This window comes from Carassius auratus, chromosome 35 (genome assembly GCF_003368295.1).
Source record: "Carassius auratus strain Wakin chromosome 35, ASM336829v1, whole genome shotgun sequence".
Classification (NCBI taxonomy): Eukaryota; Metazoa; Chordata; class Actinopteri; order Cypriniformes; family Cyprinidae; genus Carassius; species Carassius auratus.
In genome coordinates this window covers 13,658,631-13,676,725 of record NC_039277.1, presented here as the reverse complement: position 1 = coordinate 13,676,725, position 18,095 = coordinate 13,658,631, and the positions used below count along the sequence as shown (strand labels likewise).

Here is an 18,095-nt window from a genome sequence, read left to right as displayed (position 1 = left end):
CTGTATTTGGATTACCCATTAAACTCACACTGCGTTTGGATCTCTTGTCTCCTGTGTTTCCCTGGGTTCCCGATCGTAACACACAATCACGTACATACATGCTGCTCACATATTATTATAGCCCAGTTTGTGCTGATTACAGTGAAATTAGACTTTAGCCGTTTAGATGTTTATAAGCAACTGAAGAAAGCACAAATGTCAGGGCATGACAAAACTTCTCCAGGCCCCAAAAATTCCCTTAGAGGGCTCAGAGGGTTAAAGGGGACATAGACTAAAACAGAGCATTTTGGCTCATACCCTAAATGTGGCAATTTCAACAAGCTATAAAAATTATCTGTGGGTATTTTGAGACCAACAAAGGCTGGAAGGCAAGGTGCTTACCTGTGGAGGAAGGGTTCAGAGGCATCGCGGGGAAGTCCCTCTACGGGGCCTATACTGCACTCTGCATCGCAGGAAAGAGAAGGAGAAGGGCTATCCACAATGGCACAGAGGCTGCAGAGAAGGCTTAGAGGTGGCTCTGGATTAAAAGAGCGGATCCGTGGATAAATGCTGCTAGGGCACAAGCTGAGGCCTGATCAACCTCAGCTGGGTCGCCTGAAGAAAGGTGTCTGATGTTTCAAAAGACCCGAAATACCCAGTGAGATCAGGAACATCACAGACGATGTGCCATGGCGTTGCATCAGAAGATGTATCATTACAACTGTCAAGCTGAAGAATCAGTGACTACCAGGAACAGGCTGATTGACAACCAAGAAGAGGTTGGTGACATCTGGAGAGACAGATGGCAGCTCGGCAAGACGGAAACCGGGGCGATGTGGGCTAGAACCCCTAAACTGCAGCCTCTGTGAAGAGGAACCCAAAACTAAGCTACAGAAAAACTAAATGAACAACACCCCCAGGGGAGCCCGAGAGGGGGGGAGAAAGAGAACCCCAGCAGTCTAAGGTTATCGACCTTAGACCAGATCTAAGGTCATTGACCAATAGCAAAGGAAAAACTATTACGAGCATGGTATGTCTGTGCAGAAAGATTAGTAAAAATGCGAGAGGTATGAAAATCCATCAGTCATGGATGAAATGTCTGGAGCAACAGCGAGCGCCACAATGCACAGGCCAGCCTGGTGAGTCAGAGGAGGAGCAGGGCCCAGAAGCACCCCATTGAGCCCAGACCAAGTGGTACTAACTGTTCCCCTAGCCAAGCTGTCTGAGAAAAGGAGGATCCAGTGGACTCAAGCATGTAAAACAGCCGAGTGGCAGATGTTTTATGAGGATGTGGATAAGGTGCTTGAAGCAACGGCCAAAGGCGGTGTGGAGAGGAGGATGCAAACGATGACGACCATCATAGTGAGCATGGTGGTTGAGAGGTTTGGTGTAGAGGAGGTGAAAGTAACGAAGCCGTACACCAAAAAACAGAGGGCAGTCAAAATCCATAACATTAGAATGGAGCTGAAAACCTTAAAAAGGCATTAGAAGGAAGCTGGTATAGAGGAGCACAGGCCATTGGCAGAACTGCGCTACATCTTAAGGAAGAAGCTTATTACCTTGCGCAGAGCCCAGCAACATAGGAGGCGGCGAAGGGAGTGGGCTAGGAGGAGAGCAGTCTTCATTAGAAACCCATTTGAGTTCACCAAGCAGCTCCTCGGGCAGAAGAAAGGCCAACAATCAACACCTTTGAGATACATTTAGCGACCCTACAGAGAAAAAGAGTTGGGGCAAAGTGATGCCTTGATTACACCACCAGAGCCTGTAGAGGCATTCAACCTGAGGGAGCCACTTCTGAAAGAAGTACAGGAAGTGGTAAGAAAGGCCAGATCTAGGTCTGCACCAGGACCAAGCGGAACATCATACAAGGTGTACAAGTACTGCCCCAAACTGCTACATCGGCTGTGGAGGATCCTAAGAACCATCAGGAGGAAAGGAAAAACCCTAAAACACTGGCGTTGTGCAGAGGGAGTGTGGATCCCAAAAGAAGACTCCAAGACCACCAGCCAGTTCAAAATCATCTAGCTTTTAAGTGTTGGAGGTGGGAATCATCAAAGGCTGCACCATTTCAGTGATCCTATTCACTCTGGCTATGAACATATTCGTGAAATCTGCTGAACTGGAGTGCAGAGGGCCCAAATCCAAGACTGGAACGCGGCAACCACCAATCCATGCTTTTATAGAAGACCTCACAGTGACAATGGATTCAGTGCCTGGAACCAGATGGATCTTGAAGGGTCTGGAGAGGTGGATTGAATTGGCCAGGATGTCATTCAAGCCAACCAAATCCAAATCTTTAGTGCTAAAGAAGGGCAGGATGGTGGAGAAGTTTCGTTTTATCATCTCAGGGACTCAAATCCCTAGCTTGTCTGAAAAAAACAGTAAGAAGCCTGGGAGGCCTCAAGGTTACAGCATCAATCAAAAACACATGCAAGGAGCTGGAGGGGTTGCTGAAGAAGGTCAATAAAACTGGGCTCCCTGGAAAATTCAAGGCATGGGTGTACCAACATGGTATTCTGCCAAGGATACTGTGGCCTCTGCTTCTGTACGAGTTTCCGATTTCCACCATCTCAGAACTAGAAAAGAGCCGCTACCTAAGGACATGGTTGGGATTCCAGAGGAGTTTAAGCAGCATTGCCCTTTATGGAAACCCTTGAAAGGGAACCCTTGAGCACATCTTGAGCTGCTGCCCAAGACCTTTGGGAGAATGCTCATATCGCTGGCGGCATGACCAGGTGCTGGAAACAATAGCAGAGAGCATCCAGGTTAACATCATTAGCTGTCGAAGGTCAAAGCCCTCCAAGCAAACCATTAGCTTCATCAGGGCCGGAGAGAGGCCAGAAAGATCTTCCAGGATGACAGCAGGGATTCTGAACACTGCACATGATTGGCAGCTGATAGTTGACTTGGGAAGACAGCTTAAATTCCTCCAGCATATCGTTAAGACCACTCTGATACCTGACATTGTCTTGCTATCCGAGGCAACAAAGAACCTGGTCATGTTGGAGCTCACCGTGCCATGGGAAGACCGAATGGAAGATGGAATGGCCTATGAAAGGAAGAGGGAGAAATATGATGGCCTTGTCAACGACTGCCACAACCAAGGCTGGAAGGCAAGGTGCTCACCTGTGGAGTTGAGATGCAGAGGCTTCGCGGGGAAGTCCCTCTATAGGGCTTATACTCGGCATCACAGGAGAGAGAAGGAGAAGGGCTATCAGCAATAGCACAGAGGCTGCAGAGAAGGCTTCGAGGTGGCTCTGGATTAAAAGAGCGGATTCGTTGTTAAATGTTGCAAGGGGCACAATTTGAGGCCTGATCAACCTCAGCTGGGTCGCCTGAAGGAGGGTGTCTGATGTTTTGACAGATCTGAAACACCCAATGAGATCAGGATAGCGTTGCATCAGAAGGTGTATCATTCCAAAAGAGATAAAACTTTGCATACACACTCTGGGGACAAGAGAACAATTTTAAATATTGTATCAATGCATTCTATGGCACCTTTAACAGAAAGGGATCAGGGTCTCTAAAGATTTATTATAAAATGGATAGTTCTGGTCTCTGATTGGTTGAGCCGCATCTCTTAATTATACCCTCTACAGATGCACAAAATTTAGAGAGTATTCAGACAGCCTGCCAGTGTGATTTGGGCATAGACTTAACAAAGAGAGAATGGAATGATGCTCTAAGTCTACTTACCAGACTTTATTTCAACTCAAAACCAGATAAGATTTATCCCATTGTTAGTGCTTGCACTCACCTGCCACAACAGCTCATATGTTTTGGACTTGTCCCAGGTTGGAGGAATTTTGGAGGGAGATCTTTGAGTCCTATAAAATATCTTTGATTTTATTATTGATCCTGATCCCTAGCTAATAGCCATCTTGGGTATAGAGAAGAGAGAGAAATATTTAGAGTTATTGCCACTATTTCACTTTTAGCAAGGGGTTTAATTCCATTACAGTGGAAAAGGGTTGATCCTCCAACACACGGTAGAAGGATTAAAGAGGTAATGACCTAAATTCAACTTGAAAAGACAAAATTTACTCTTTGAGGCTCAAAACGGAAGTCGCATAAACAGCCTCGGTTAGCAAAAGGGGTAATCAGTCTTATTTTTGGATACAACTAAACTAATGTATGCTCTTATATAACTGTACTTATATAACTTGAATGTAAAAAAATAAATAAATGAAAAACTTGTAAGACTAGTCTAAACCTGTCACAAAACACTCACAGACTCTACAAAAGATCCAAGTGCGGCATTTAATAAAGTAACAAAGTAACCCACATGAAACAAAAGCGCAAAAAGCATCACACAAGACAAAAACAGCAAGCATAGTACAATTCCACCACAATCCAAAGCTTAGTTAGCCAAATATATATACAGGTGAGCTAAATGAGTAAATCACACACAGCTGGAGGCAATGAGACTTTTGATAGGCAAGGCAAAGGATGATGGGAGTTGTAGTTCAATGCAAGAAGCAGTGATATTAGAGAAATGCCCTCTGGTGGCTGTCGAGGGCAATCCAGCTGCTGGCTGTGACAAAACCTTATACGCAACTGCCCTGGTCTCCCTTTCTGGGATCTTTTGAAGAATCACACCTGCTTAAAGAATGATACTAATCCCCCCTTACCCCCTTTGATATCAATTATTTTATGAATCTGCATAAATGTATCTGTTTGTTTACTTATTTATTTGCTTTACCTTGCATTATTGTGTATTCTGTTATTGTTATTACATTGTTTCTTGGTTTTCAACATTTAAAAAAAACTTCCATTTAACTATTTATTTATTTATTTACTTACTTTTTTTGTCATTTTTGTAATGTATGTGTGATACTTTTCTCTTAGTTCAGCCTTCTACGGGGAACAACAGCTGATAAGCTGGATAAACAAGGGACATTTGTAACTTTTGTGTTTGTAATTGTAATAACTTTTTCATTCTTATCATGAACTCCAATAAATAAAGTATTTAAAAATAATGATATTTAAACATTTTCAGTGTTTTATGACATAATATGTATGTTAATGTTTTGTGAACATTTTAGGTAGTTGTTAGATATTTATTAATATTAATAAGATAAAATTTGAAATTAAATTTTATAAAATTAGAGTGGGTTCATCAATTTTGATTGAAAAGCCCTCTTGATATTTTAGCCCTGTAAGGCATGAATTTTTATTTTGACTGGAAAAAAATATTTCATCCCATATTTCTAAGTATGACCTGAACTATTTGACTACCATCCCAGAAAGCCCAACTCAGTTTTCCAGTCTCTCTAGTATATACATTTATAAATGTTTGTTGATGTTAGTTCACAGTGCATAAACTAATGTTAACAGATAAAAAAAAAAAAAAAAAAAAGAAGAAGATGTTTAGGTTTTGAATATTAAAGCTGCAGTCGGTAACTTTTGACGCTCTAGCGGTTAATAAACAGAACTGCTTGCGTCTTGCGGAAGAACATCGTAGCCGGAACTACTTCTCTCTGTTTATGTCTATGAAGAATCACAAAGATACTGGGTTACTCCGCCGCGGTACCCCCGAAGCAATCTAAAATAGTCCGAATATAAACACTTATTATAGGTGCACCCTAGTGATTCAGGACAAGCTAAAAACACGGTTTGGAAAATGGATTCATGGTGTACTCGCTTATTATATACATTTTTTCTACATTTTGAACACAAACAAAGTTACGGACCGCAGCTCTGATTGGTTGTTTCTTAATGGGAGCGATGTATTTCTACAAATGGCAATAGGAGCACTGGGAGGAGCCAGAGGAGCTTGATTTTTTTCACAGATTATCTGTCTCATATTCTACTGTCAGGACATAATGACAGGTTTAACAAATATGTAAAAAATATATTTTTACAAAAGTTACCTACTGCAGCTTTAACTGGGATTAATACATGCTATATAATTATTGTTCACGTTAATTAATACAGTTAATGTTAATAACTGAAACCTTATTGTAAAGTGTAACTAAAGTTTTATATATTGTTTTTTGTTTCAGCCTTGATGGTTTGGATTAACCCAATTTTTGTATCCCTTAAAACCAGACTGCCAGAGGGTTACTGTAAATGCATATGGCTGCTGGGCACAATTTTCCTGATGCCACTGAGGTGCTGTTTGCACTGATGGATTGGGCCCTCCATTGCTATATATATATTTTTCTTTTTATTATATATATATATATATATATATATATATATATATATATATATATATATATATATATATATATGATATTAAATGTTAGTTAAGTTAGTTAAGTCTGAAAGGCTTTGGGTCTGAGTATTTCCTTGCCAAAATGAACATTCTGACACTCTTGAATTAAGCTCTTCAATTTATTTGGAAATAATCAATAACACTAAAATGATTGTAACAATTCATTCTTTTAAAATGGTAACATTAGTAAACTAGAAGTCCAGTGACAACTGTAAACAGCAGTTTGCAGAGATACAGTGAACAATTAATTAAATGTTCCTTAGGCACATTTATTAAAGTGCTGTCGTTTTAATAAAATAATGCGTTATGCTCCATCTCCATCCATGTTTCAGGGACCCTGACAGGGCAGGAAGTAATCGCTCTTCAGCAAACGAAGGAGATTTCTGTTGCTTGAGCTGAACTCATACAAATTTGCTCCGCTGTAGAGATAAATGTTATCTGGAAGAAAATAACTCATTGAACTTCATGAAATTGTACAGTAATGTTAGAATAATTTATTTGTATTGTTGCAGATGTGCAGAAATTAAAGTAACAAACACCTACTGTTGGACATGTGGGCTGCTGTAACCTCTCCAGTAAACCCTGGAAATCCATTTTCCACTCGTTTGGGATTCCCTCTGTCCATCCTCTCTTCTCTCTCATCATAGCTAACAAGAACGGGGACATTTTAAATTCTAATATCTTTTCAGAGCAAGTGTTAAGGATTTTTGTTTATGATGGAGCACTTGACCTACCTGTAGTAATATATGTCAAAGAAGAGCAGTGTTTTTCCTGAGTTCTTGTTGTGGACGGCAGCATCAACTTTTGTCACAGATGCTGGCAGACCAAAGCTGCTGAGAGGTTTAGGATAGCCTGGCTCAAGATTTTTGTCATTAAATGCCCAGACTTGTTTACCTATAAATAAATACAAGCCAGGATCAGAGTTTTTCTGAGCATGGATATGGAGATTGTAAGGGTGACTGTGGTCTCAGCATTCCCAGATAGTTTGAGAAGATACCTTTGAATAGGAAAAGTTTATCTTGCACTGGATCCTCATAAGCAGCATCTATATTATCTGGGGCATTGGGCCAGAAACTTTTTATGGGAAGTTGATCTGCACTTCTGCTCGGAGATATACGCCAGAGAACGCTGAAAAGAGAGACATTCAATTGAAATATTTTATGTTTAAACTGTATAAAAAAAAAAAAAAAAAAAAAAAAAAATTTATGTGTTACCTATCCTTAAAAAACATTGTTTCTCCCTTAAAAGTCGTCACTGCATCCCAGACCAGGTGACAAGGAGTATTTGCTGGTTCTGAATCAGGTTTACCTGATGTGATTACCACATAGTTAACAACAACCCAAAATTTTTGACACAGAAATGATATATTATAGTTATCCTCTTGATGATCATAATACCATAGAGCGACTGAATCCCTCTGATGTCATCACTGGGCAGAGAGAAACGATCCGGATCAGTAAAGCTGTATGTGGGAAACATCAGAGCGCCGGGAACGTCAGAATGAGAAAGACCCAAAGAGTGACCAAACTCATGGGCGGCCACCAGGAACAGGACATGACCTGTGGAGAAATTAAGCAGAATAGTTTAGGTGCAATTTAAAAGATGAATTGCCGCTTTAGACTTTTGATGTGATGTCAAAGTTGAAACTTTGAAAAGTATTACAGGCAAAAAAAAAAAAAAAACTCACCTTTAGATGAGCGGAATGTGAAAGACTCATCATCATCGAAATGTGCATCTCCACCAATTCCAGGAAAAGGTTTAAACGCATGAGCCAATGTGCCTAGTGGTCCATCAAATGGCTCACCATCGCCATGCTCTGTAAGTAAGAGTTTAGTTTTACATCTATCTGTTTTACATTGAATTAAATAATCTCCCAAAAAAACAGTTTAAATTTAGTTAAAAAAATTCAACAAAATGAAAAGCACATGGTTGTTAAAATACAAATATATTTACACTGATACATGTATCTTACCCCTTGTAGCAAAGGAGATCATGATGTCAGCTATGCCTTTGGTAATACGAGTGAATCTCAGAGGAGTGACATCGGCCCAGACCTGCAGCGCTTTCTTTATGGATTGATCAACTTCTGCAGTTGACATGTCAGGGGTGTAGTTCACGATTCTGTGGAACAGGACCATTATCTATATCTGCTTCTTTTACTCTTTCTTTTTCAAGTCATGCAAAGAAAACTACTCAGACACACACCTGTAGGTGACCTGTTTGGACTGCCATTTGGGTTTGCCTGCAAATGTGGAGTACGCAGCTACATCTGGAACTCCACAGCGGGGCTTCTTCATCACCTCCAGTGTTTCTTTGTCCAGCTTCCCAGTGACCTTAAGCCTGAAAAACTTCTGCATCTCTTCCAATTTACTTGGTAGTGGATCCGGCTGCTTTCCTGTGGGACTAGGAGGTCTATATACCAGATTGTAGAAGCTCATCAAATATCCCTAAAAATAAAAAAACAAGGATTATTGTATTAATTATCTATATATCAATTACATTTATATATATATATATATATATATATATATATATATATATATATATATATATATATATATATATATATAAACCTTTGCAATCTCATAATCATCAGCGGGCTTTGAAGTCGGTGCGGTGTGAATAACCAGCACCAGGCTTGCAAGAAAACACAGCTGGCTCTGAATCCCCATGTTGAGAGTTGATTCTTCTGCTCGTGTGCTTTGCTTCTGATTGACGAAGGTCTGGTGATGGCTTATATACTCTTAAAACTGTGTGGTGTTGAGCAACAGGTGAAATTAAACCATCAAACTGACAGGCAAGACAATCATAACAGGATTTTCAGCTTGACACAGCCTCTTCCTTCTTCGCCCAGATATTAATATAATTTCTCTTCCTCATACCTTCATTTAACGGCAAAACATTTGTTGTTAGCTTTTTATGAGTTTTATAAACACAAACAAGAGCAAACTATTGTTTATGTTTTTAAATGTTATGCTCCATTAATAAAATACAGTGATAAAATTACAAGCATTACTAGGGTATAAAATACTTAGGACAAATGAGACTTGATTACTGTGCTTAAGCATTATTTTGGGGGATTTGTACTTTACTAAATTACTATTTATAATGACTTTTTGTACCTTTACTTGATTACATTTCTAAAGGAAAACATTGTACTTCTTACAATTTTATGGTAACTTGTAAAGTACTCTTTACATTTTTGCATTTTATTTTTCTTCTGCATTTGCATTTCAGCTTCCGTTATAATTTTCATCATGGAAATTTATGGCTTTGAAAATAGCCTGGAAAAAGTCACTTTTTCCCCAAAAAATGTTCTTCATTGTTTTGTCCATTTTAAATTGACATTATATGGTATATTAATCATAAATCAAGTTTAGTGATGGGACTTATGAGGAATTGGATGAATGGTATCATAATGATTTATTGATATTACATGATTTGCTCTTAATTAATTAATTGTAAATAATTGCATATCAATATTTGAGGGAAAAAAAATGTAAATGCCCTAAAAATAAATTTAAGGATTAATTATTGTTACGGACAGGGGTGCTAAATAGACAACATAAAAACTGGCTTTTCAAGAAGTCAGTACTGTATGCCACAATTTTCTATTGACATTTTATTTACTTATACTTTTTTCTTATAAAAGCATTGTTTTAACATTATTTTATCTTAAATGTAAACATAATGCCTTGTTTAAAATAATACACAGTTGCAGCAATACACGGTAGCATTTTCATACTTTTATCCTCAAGTTAAAATGTATTGTCTCTAAAAATTACACATTAATGATTATAAATTGAAAAGTTACCCAAATGGAAAAGTAACCTGGTAAAGTAGTCTGTTACTACATTAAAACATTTTTAATTAGTGAAATGCTGAAACATCCAAAGAAGTTAGCAACACTTAGACCTCCTCGCACATCCAGAAAAATAAAAATTTTTAGGGTTAGGATTTCCGTTAGAGTTAATTGCTATCTGCTTCATTTCAGAACAAAATAAATCAAAGGTGTGCTTGAGGAGTTATGTAAGATCTGCAGGTAATGCCAATCGTTGTCTCTCTTTGTTGTCAGAGGAATGAGTAATAATTTATAACAATGACCGAGACTTTCAAAAATGCATTATGTCTTTGTGAGGAAGTAGGTTTTTTTTATTCAGGTTTCAATATTTTTTTTAGACAAAAAGAGGGTTGATGATGGGAGCATGTGAAGACATGGATATAATAGCAGATTACAGATGATGGAAATAGAGGATGCGGGTTAGGCTGAGTCAAGAGGACACCAAAGAGGAGATTCCAGATTTGGGTGACATAGATATAAGAAGAATTTGGCAGGAACATCTTAATCTGTCATTAATGTTAAACTGGCATCGCCCGAGAAAAACAGTTGATGTGTCCAAGAAGTGGTAACTGCAGGCTGGAGCAGTGGGCGTGGTGAAAGATTAGGGCATGGGGCGTGGATAAACGTCTTTCTCATTGGTTAAGTTTAGGTTCAAGGGTTAATTTCTGTTGTAGCACCCACCTTTCGGCATGCCATCTTTGCTCCCCCGTCTTGATGTGTCCTTTGTTTTTTATGTCCTTTCCCATACACAGGACTTTTTTTCTGTGTAGGTAGGAAGTAAATGTCTGACGCATATGTTAAAATTGTTTTAAAACTATTATATTATACCACATTAAATTAAATTTAATCATAGCACCTATATACATAATATATCTATCGCTATATCATTCATGTATTTTTTTCTTTGTTGCATGCCTTTGATCCTTTCCTTTGCATAGGCCGAAAGTTATTTTGTCATATTGTTTACATTAAAATAAAACACATTTCAAAATAAAAAAGGAAGTATTTCTATTTCCATAAAAAACTAAAAATGTAAATATGAAAATACATCGATTATAAACTTTCACCAAAATGTTTTAGATTATCGTTAAATATTTAAAAAATTTTAGTAGTAGTAGTATTTTAAATAGATGTTAGATATTTAATAAAAAGTATATATATATATATATATAGAGAGAGAGAGAGAGAGAGAGAGAGAGAGAGAGAGAGAGTAAAAATACATATAACTTACACCAAATATTAATATTATTATTACAATTGTGTGTATATTACAATTGCTTATTATTGTATACACACATTAACATGATTAAAAATTATAATCACAAATATTATTTTATTTTTTTTACCTGATATTTATTTCCTGAAATTTTGCACAATTTTACACACAGACTTGAAACATCTATGATCACTTGATTATGTTTCAGATATTAGGCCTATAGTCATTTCATCCATGTACTGTAGCTAATTTCTAAATTCTACATTAGGTGTCAGACAGATTAAAAAACAATAAAATAAAATGAAAATTGAAACAAAAAACAGGATTCAGATTGTTCAGCAAATTGCTCAATCCTTTATATTGAAACTGCATCAATCAAAAGACATGCTTTATTTTGTAATTTTTTTGCACATACGAAGGATCCTTAATAATAAGGATACCATAAAACCTACTTTTTTGGTCAAATAAATGAGAAAGTTAATAAGTTACTTAATAATTTACTTTAAAATACTGAGGGTTCATATTTTACTGTGTGCAGACAGTATATTGCTGAGCTTTAAAGAGAAACTCAACATTAACTGACTAACAGGGCAGGAAATAATTGTTGTTGAGAACACGCATCAGCTTGTTGTTGTGGGCACCAAACTCAAACAAATTTGGTCCACTGAAGAGATAGTTGAAACCTAAAAAGACCATGAAAGACAATGTTAGATGGGATTTTACTTCAGGTGTTCTTGTTTGTAAGTCACTGCTGAATGAATGAATGTAAATAAATGTATGCAAAACCCATACCTTTATACTGGAAGGCTGCGGTCACCTTCCCTGTCATTCCAGAGAAAATGTCTTGCACCGGTTTAGGAAAACCAGTCTCCATTTTGCGCTGTTCTTCATTATAACTGTGCAAAAATAAATTCATGTTACTTGAGGATTCCTGAAAAAGATGACCAGTTCGATCAGATTAAGGGATTTACTGACCTATAAATCTCGTTTTTAACGAAAAACAGGATTTTGTAGCTTGTCTCATCGTAGAGGACTGCGTCGATTTTCTTCACGTTACTTGGGAAACTGAACATGCTGAGACTTTTTGGATACCCCTGTACCATATCATAGCCATAGAGAGCCCACACCTTGTCACCTGAGGAGTGACAACATTTTCAAATTATATTTCAAGTCTCATATGAAATAAATATCTTAACTATTAAAAATAAACATTCTTTACGGGCATCAGTGGTTCCATGAAGAACCTTTAACATCCATGCAACTTCCACTAGTAAGAACCTTTTGTGCATTGGAAAGGTTAAAGGTTCTTCATGGAACCATCAATGTCCCTTTATTTTTAAAAGGGTGAAATATCTTTCCATTGGACAAAAGGTTCTTTATAGTGGAAAAAGGTTCAAATGTTTTTTACACATAGAAAAAGTGGTTCTTTTAAAGTTCTTTGTTGGCATCGCTATGTACCCCCCTTTTTGGAACCTTTATTTTTAAGAGTTCTGCCATTTATATTCATATGGTTTTTACCTCTGATAATGAAGACTTTGTCCTCCAAAGGACTTTCGAAAGCTGCATCAATATTATCTGGAATCTCAGGCCAGAAGCCTTTGATGAGATGAAGTTCAACGGTTGCACTCAGAGGATAACTGCGCCAGAAGAAGCTGCAAATAAAGCCAGATGCTGAAACTGGTCACAGCACACGAGGTCATGTTGACACCAGAAAGCATTTCTGTCTCTGTTTACCGGCTCTTGAAGAACATGAGCTCTCCACGGAGCATGGTGACAGCATCTAGGACCAGTTTGGGATCACATTTGTTTGGGGTTCCTGGTGGTGTGGGTTTTGGATTTACGGTATCGATATCAGGGTTTGGGCCTGTTTAATAAAAAAAAGTCGAATCATTAGGAGCGTCACATTCTGTGTATTTAAACCATCACTGATGCATCTCATTCGTAGCAACTTTACCATAAAGAGACTGGATTCCATTGACATCGTCTTTAGGGAGGGCAAAAGTATCGATGTCTCTGTAAACGTAGGTGGGAAACATCAGTGCACCCGGATCCTGGGAATGGTCGAGCCCTAGAGAGTGTCCGAACTCATGGGCAGCCACCAGGAACAAATTGTAGCCTGAGGAATACGTGGGAATGAGAATACAGCTGATTTTTATTTTGTGCATTGGTACAAACCGGAGACTTTTGGAAATTAAACTGCCCTCACCTTCAGGAGATCTGAAGGAAAACTTCTCGTCATCGTCAAAATGGGCATCACCACCGAGGCCTTCAAATGGAGGGAAAGCGTGAGCCAGAAAACCATCTGGACCGTCAAAGGGGTAACCATCCTGATGATCTGGAAAGAACGAGAGATTTGTCTTATTTTAAGAATATAGTAAAAAGCATTCAACAAATTGAGCTTTTGTTGACAACCACCTAACTGAACATTTGGCATATTCAAAATAGAAATTTCATATTTCTGTCATATTAATGGTTCGTTTAAAAAACTGACCTCCAACAGCAAAGGAGATCATGATGTCGGCTGTCCCCCTGTTGACACGGCTGAATCTCAGAGGAGTGACATCTGCCCACACTTGCAGGGCCCTTTTGATGGAATCATCCACCTCTGCTACAGACATGTCAGGGGTGTAGTTCTCAATCCTGGCAACAACATAAAAAGAAAAGAAAAGATAGTAAATGTTACAAGTTCTTTTTTAATCAGTTTTGTCTTAAACAGTTGTATCTATTAGCAGGTCTTACCTGTAGGTCAGAGCATGTTTTTTCCACTTGTAGTTCCCTTGGAAAGTGGAGTACGCCGCAACATCTGGAACCCCGCAGCGTGGCTTCTTCATCACCTCCAGCGTCTCATCATCCAGCTTCCCTGTTACCTTGAGTCTAAAGAACTGCTGCATCTCTTTCAACCTCTGATTCATTTCACTTGATGCACGTTTTTCAGAATCAGGAGAGGACTGCTTTGGCAGGCCATACAATTTAGTCAGGTAATCCTAAAAAAAAGTGCAAAGTTAGTTTGCATTCAGTATCTAACAAGCTAGTTCAAAGTGTGCAAATTACCTTTGCAATGCTATCTCTGTCTTTGCCAGCAAGTGGCGCTATAGGGCTGGTGTAAGCAGAGACCACCAAGGTGATTAGAACACCCAGCTTGTAGTAGCTCTTCATGTTGCTTCTCTTTCATGAAACCAATGGAGTCTTGTGTTTTGCTCCCCTCTTATATATACCAAAGACGGACAGATTGTGAAACACAAGGCACCTTTCGCCACAGGAAACAAGATCAGTGAATCACTGAAATCAACTGGACTGTGTGGTCTAGTTGTAATGAAATCTACTTTGCGTCATTTATGTGACAAAACATTTATCTTGAAATATTTACACTAGAAGTGGTATAAAATGTAAATTCTTTACTCTCTTACATAGTTCGGTGACTGTAGTGGGATTCTTAGCCATTACTCTGTTGCCAAAGGTTTTCCAGAGATTTTCAGTCAGGTTTAGATGAGGACTCTAAGTTGGACATTTCGTTTTTTCAGTGTTCTTAGCTTCACGGAATTGCTTTACCTCTTTTGCAGTGTGACGGTGGCATTGACTTGCATGAAGATTGCAGGCTGATTGAGAGATGCCTGCAGGGAAGGAATACCATGTTGCTGAAGGAGGTTCTAATAAACATTTGTATTCACACTTCCATAGCTGTAGAAGAGGCGCAAGTCCTGCTGCACAAAACATCCCCCATACCATGACACTTCCTCCTCCACCTTTCAACAAAATATTTCCCGTCAGACCCAAATAAATGAAACCTGCTCTCATCAACTAAAGTGAACTTTGGGCCAGTTCTCCTTTTTCTGCACAACATGCTCCTCAGCAAATGTAAGCTGAGCCATTTGATTTGGAGAGACTTGGTAACTGCAAAGTGCGCATTTAGGCAGACAATTCCAGTTGCAGTGTTGAACCAATTCCCCACTGAGAGTCTCTGCATTATCCTATCTTTTCGTGCATTTGTCTTACATGGACACCAGCCTTTTTGGGGGAATTACTGTCACTGTAAGGCTGCTAATATTCTAGAAATCACAGATTTTGGAATTGTTCTTTGGCCTTCATCTGCACCCCTCCTGTTGCAGGGCTTGAGTCTCCTTAGAGTGGGCCACTATCTTGCCATCTTGGTGAAACTTAGAGGAATGCTGCCAGTTAAATAGGGTTTCCTATTAAATATATGCAATTCTGCCAGTTAAATATATATGTATATATATATATATATATATGTATATATATACACATTATGTTTATTTTTAAATGCTCTTAAAAAATGCTCTTAACATACTGATTAATAATGCTAATGATGAAAAAAGGTCTTGTCATAAATTCCAAACAATTAGCAAAAATGTAAACTGAAAAAAAAAAGTATTTTCCCATGACAATGCATGACAATTGCCGTAAGGAGTCTTACAAAAACTGTAACTCTTGCATAGTAACTCCAGTTGCAATAACCGTGGTTTTCGTGGTAAGACCATGGTAAGCAGCCAATGTGGAGCTCCTCATTAATGGTTAGATCTATGTTACTGTTTTCTGTAAAATAAAGTGAAAATTGTGTTATGACATCATTTAGAAACTATAGCTGCCATATTTGTCTCATTCACATAATTTGGGAAGACTTGATTTGTTCATAATCCCAAAAAACAAGAGATTTCAGATAAGTGACAAAGTAAAATGTGTATTTGTACAACATTTATTCTGGCCCATTTTCAGTCCATTATTTTATGTGTGTTTGCTACAAAATCCCACTTTATCTCATGTATCATCTTGAGTAGGGGAAGACCAATGCATTCAAAACATCCTCTTTGTCCTTTAGTGTGGTAATGAGATGAGCAGATGGGTTATGACAGCTCTGTGTTAATCATTTGTGAAATGGACCAGAATAGACTGTTTTGAAACTGTTTGTTGACCCTGTTTTTCAACACTGAATGTCTTCTGAGCTTATTTTGAAAGACTATTATTGGTGATCTCAAAAGCTGCTTCAGTTAATTATGAAGAAATCCAATAATTCCATTAGAACAAAATTGACCTTAACAGCCTAAAATGTACTTTACTTTAGCTTTAATACACGATTAATCTGCAAAAAGAGCCCAATGATTAACTGAAAAAGCTAGAAAACATGCTATTCTTGTAAATTCATCATGTACTAAAACTGAGCTAAAATAATGAAGTAGCTCTATAAACAAACATGAGGAAGTATCCCATGTAAAAAAAAAAAAAAAAAAAAAACTAAATTAGACAATGTATACACACTTTCTTCATCACTCAATGAAATTCACAGCTTTGTGTCTGAGGCAATATATTTCATAACCATTAAATTGGATTTATGCAATAGGAAACCATCAAGTCAGAGAAGGTGGACACAACCAAATAATTTGCAATCTTGTTCCCATCACTATATGGTGTGGTACTGATCAACTTCCTGTTATTTCTCGGTTTTGAAGCCATGCGTGTGCAGCCTTTGTCTCAGTAACTCTGGGGTTTAATTTTGAGGTTGAATTCCAGTTGTTGAGGTCCTGTGAAGAACTAAATACATAGACAAAGCTAAATAAAATTAATTTAGTCCAAAGTGTGACAAATATGGCCTCAATTTGATTAAATAAAGCAATGTTTGGTTATATTTAAATTCTCATGGTTTTCCAAAAAGATACAGACTCATTATTTGCATTACAATGGAGTGATAGCAAAAGTATCTTCAAAAGTCCTGTATATTGCATAAACATAACCCATTTTTTAAATAAGTGTTTTTATTTTGTTTTGTTCCAGTTGAAACCTAAAAATCCTTAAAATAAGATATATTTATTGCACAAAATATAAAGGGGAAACAGGGACATACTAAATTTAATTTATAATTAATTTATAATATATAATTTATTTATATTTAAATTATAACAATAAAAATAAAGAAAATTATTTAGCATTATTATAACACTTCCCTATCTTACATAAATTTATGAAAGTGTCTTTTAAAAATCTATCTACTGCATATTGCACAATCAAATCCTATTTTTAATTAGTATTTTTGTACCATTTTCCAGTTCAACTATCTAAAACAAATAAATAAATAAAAAAATCAATCCTGCATCTTCATCAAACCTTCACACAGCAAAAAACACATCCTTCAGAGAAACATGTAAGCACTTAGGCAAAATAACTCTTAGTGATATTTTATTCAGTTTCTCATACCTCCAGCATTCTTCACCAATAAAGAAATCTGTGAGACGATTTTCCTGGAAAATACACAGCTGCATCGATACTCTTAACAATGGATGGGAATCCAAATTCAGAGATGTTTTTTGGATATCCATGCTTTACTTTGAAACAGCTCACTTCCCAGCATTGAGAGCCTGAGTTAGACATAACATCTGTCAAGTCAGGCACTGTAGTGCAACTATTGGTGATACTAAAATCAAAGTACACACATGGAGCGACTATCTGTTTTTAAAGAAAACCAAGTCCTGTTGCAATCCTGTCACCACATCGAATGACAATGTAGGATCACGTTTATCAGGTGTTTTTAGAGGAAGTCTGTCTAAACTTATTTTCCTCTTACCTTTGGCAGAAAAACAAAAGGTAGAGAGTGTTAGTTCCCACAGAATGTGTTTTTCCTAGAATATGGCATATTTTCAGTTGTTTCACACTTTTTTGTTATGTACACAGCAAAATCTCCAGTGTCAATTTAACACTCTGAGTGTGGACTCATATAAACTCTAAAGCAGTGTTTAAAGTAACACTGAAGCAGAGTTTAAGTTAATGAGATAATTACAAAGTTATTTGAGTTATGATTGAGTATTATTGAAGACACCTGATGTTAACAAGCA

At 37.5% G+C, this 18,095-nt stretch overlaps 2 protein-coding genes and 1 pseudogene across 2 annotated transcripts; 1 reads left to right on the top strand and 2 right to left on the bottom strand.

Moving 5' to 3' along the window:
• The first annotated feature begins 1,215 nt into the window (after positions 1-1,215).
• LOC113053907 (uncharacterized) lies at positions 1,216-3,288 on the top strand (annotated as a pseudogene).
• A 3,239-nt stretch (positions 3,289-6,527) lies between these two features.
• Positions 6,528-8,589, bottom strand: LOC113053906 (collagenase 3-like). Its single transcript, XM_026219079.1, has 9 exons — positions 8,405-8,589; positions 8,172-8,320; positions 7,887-8,015; positions 7,597-7,758; positions 7,414-7,507; positions 7,197-7,327; positions 6,934-7,093; positions 6,743-6,846; positions 6,528-6,637 (listed from the first exon to the last, which is right to left on the bottom strand). Exons 1-9 carry the CDS (start codon positions 8,554-8,556, stop codon positions 6,528-6,530), a joined length of 1,191 nt encoding a protein of 396 aa, XP_026074864.1. The 5' UTR covers positions 8,557-8,589.
• Positions 8,590-11,584: 2,995 nt separating this feature from the next.
• Positions 11,585-14,467, bottom strand: LOC113054505 (collagenase 3-like). The gene is made up of 10 exons (XM_026220109.1): positions 14,308-14,467; positions 13,996-14,240; positions 13,748-13,896; positions 13,463-13,591; positions 13,211-13,372; positions 12,991-13,120; positions 12,775-12,908; positions 12,232-12,391; positions 12,049-12,152; positions 11,585-11,939 (listed from the first exon to the last, which is right to left on the bottom strand). Exons 1-10 carry the CDS (start codon positions 14,410-14,412, stop codon positions 11,839-11,841), a joined length of 1,419 nt encoding a protein of 472 aa, XP_026075894.1. The 5' UTR covers positions 14,413-14,467; the 3' UTR covers positions 11,585-11,838.
• Between the last annotated feature and the right edge of the window lie 3,628 nt (positions 14,468-18,095).

What these genes read in the sequence shown, in the direction of transcription:
- LOC113053906 (XM_026219079.1), bottom strand. Translation starts at nt 8,556, where the DNA reads ATGCAGAAGTTTTTCAGGCTTAAGGTCACTGGGAAGCTGGACAAAGAA. An exon ending in GATCTCCTTTGCTACAAGGG is followed by an intron (nt 8,016 to 8,171) that starts GTAAGATACATG and finishes TCTTACTTACAG; the next exon opens with AGCATGGCGATGGTGAGCCA. An exon ending in AGCAGCCCACATGTCCAACA is followed by an intron (nt 6,638 to 6,742) that starts GTAGGTGTTTGT and finishes ATTTTCTTCCAG; the next exon opens with ATAACATTTATCTCTACAGC.
- LOC113054505 (XM_026220109.1), bottom strand. Translation starts at nt 14,412, where the DNA reads ATGAAGAGCTACTACAAGCTGGGTGTTCTAATCACCTTGGTGGTCTCT. An exon ending in CTCATGTTCTTCAAGAGCCG is followed by an intron (nt 12,909 to 12,990) that starts GTAAACAGAGAC and finishes CTTTATTTGCAG; the next exon opens with CTTCTTCTGGCGCAGTTATC. An exon ending in GTTAAAAACGAGATTTATAG is followed by an intron (nt 12,153 to 12,231) that starts GTCAGTAAATCC and finishes ATTTTTGCACAG; the next exon opens with TTATAATGAAGAACAGCGCA.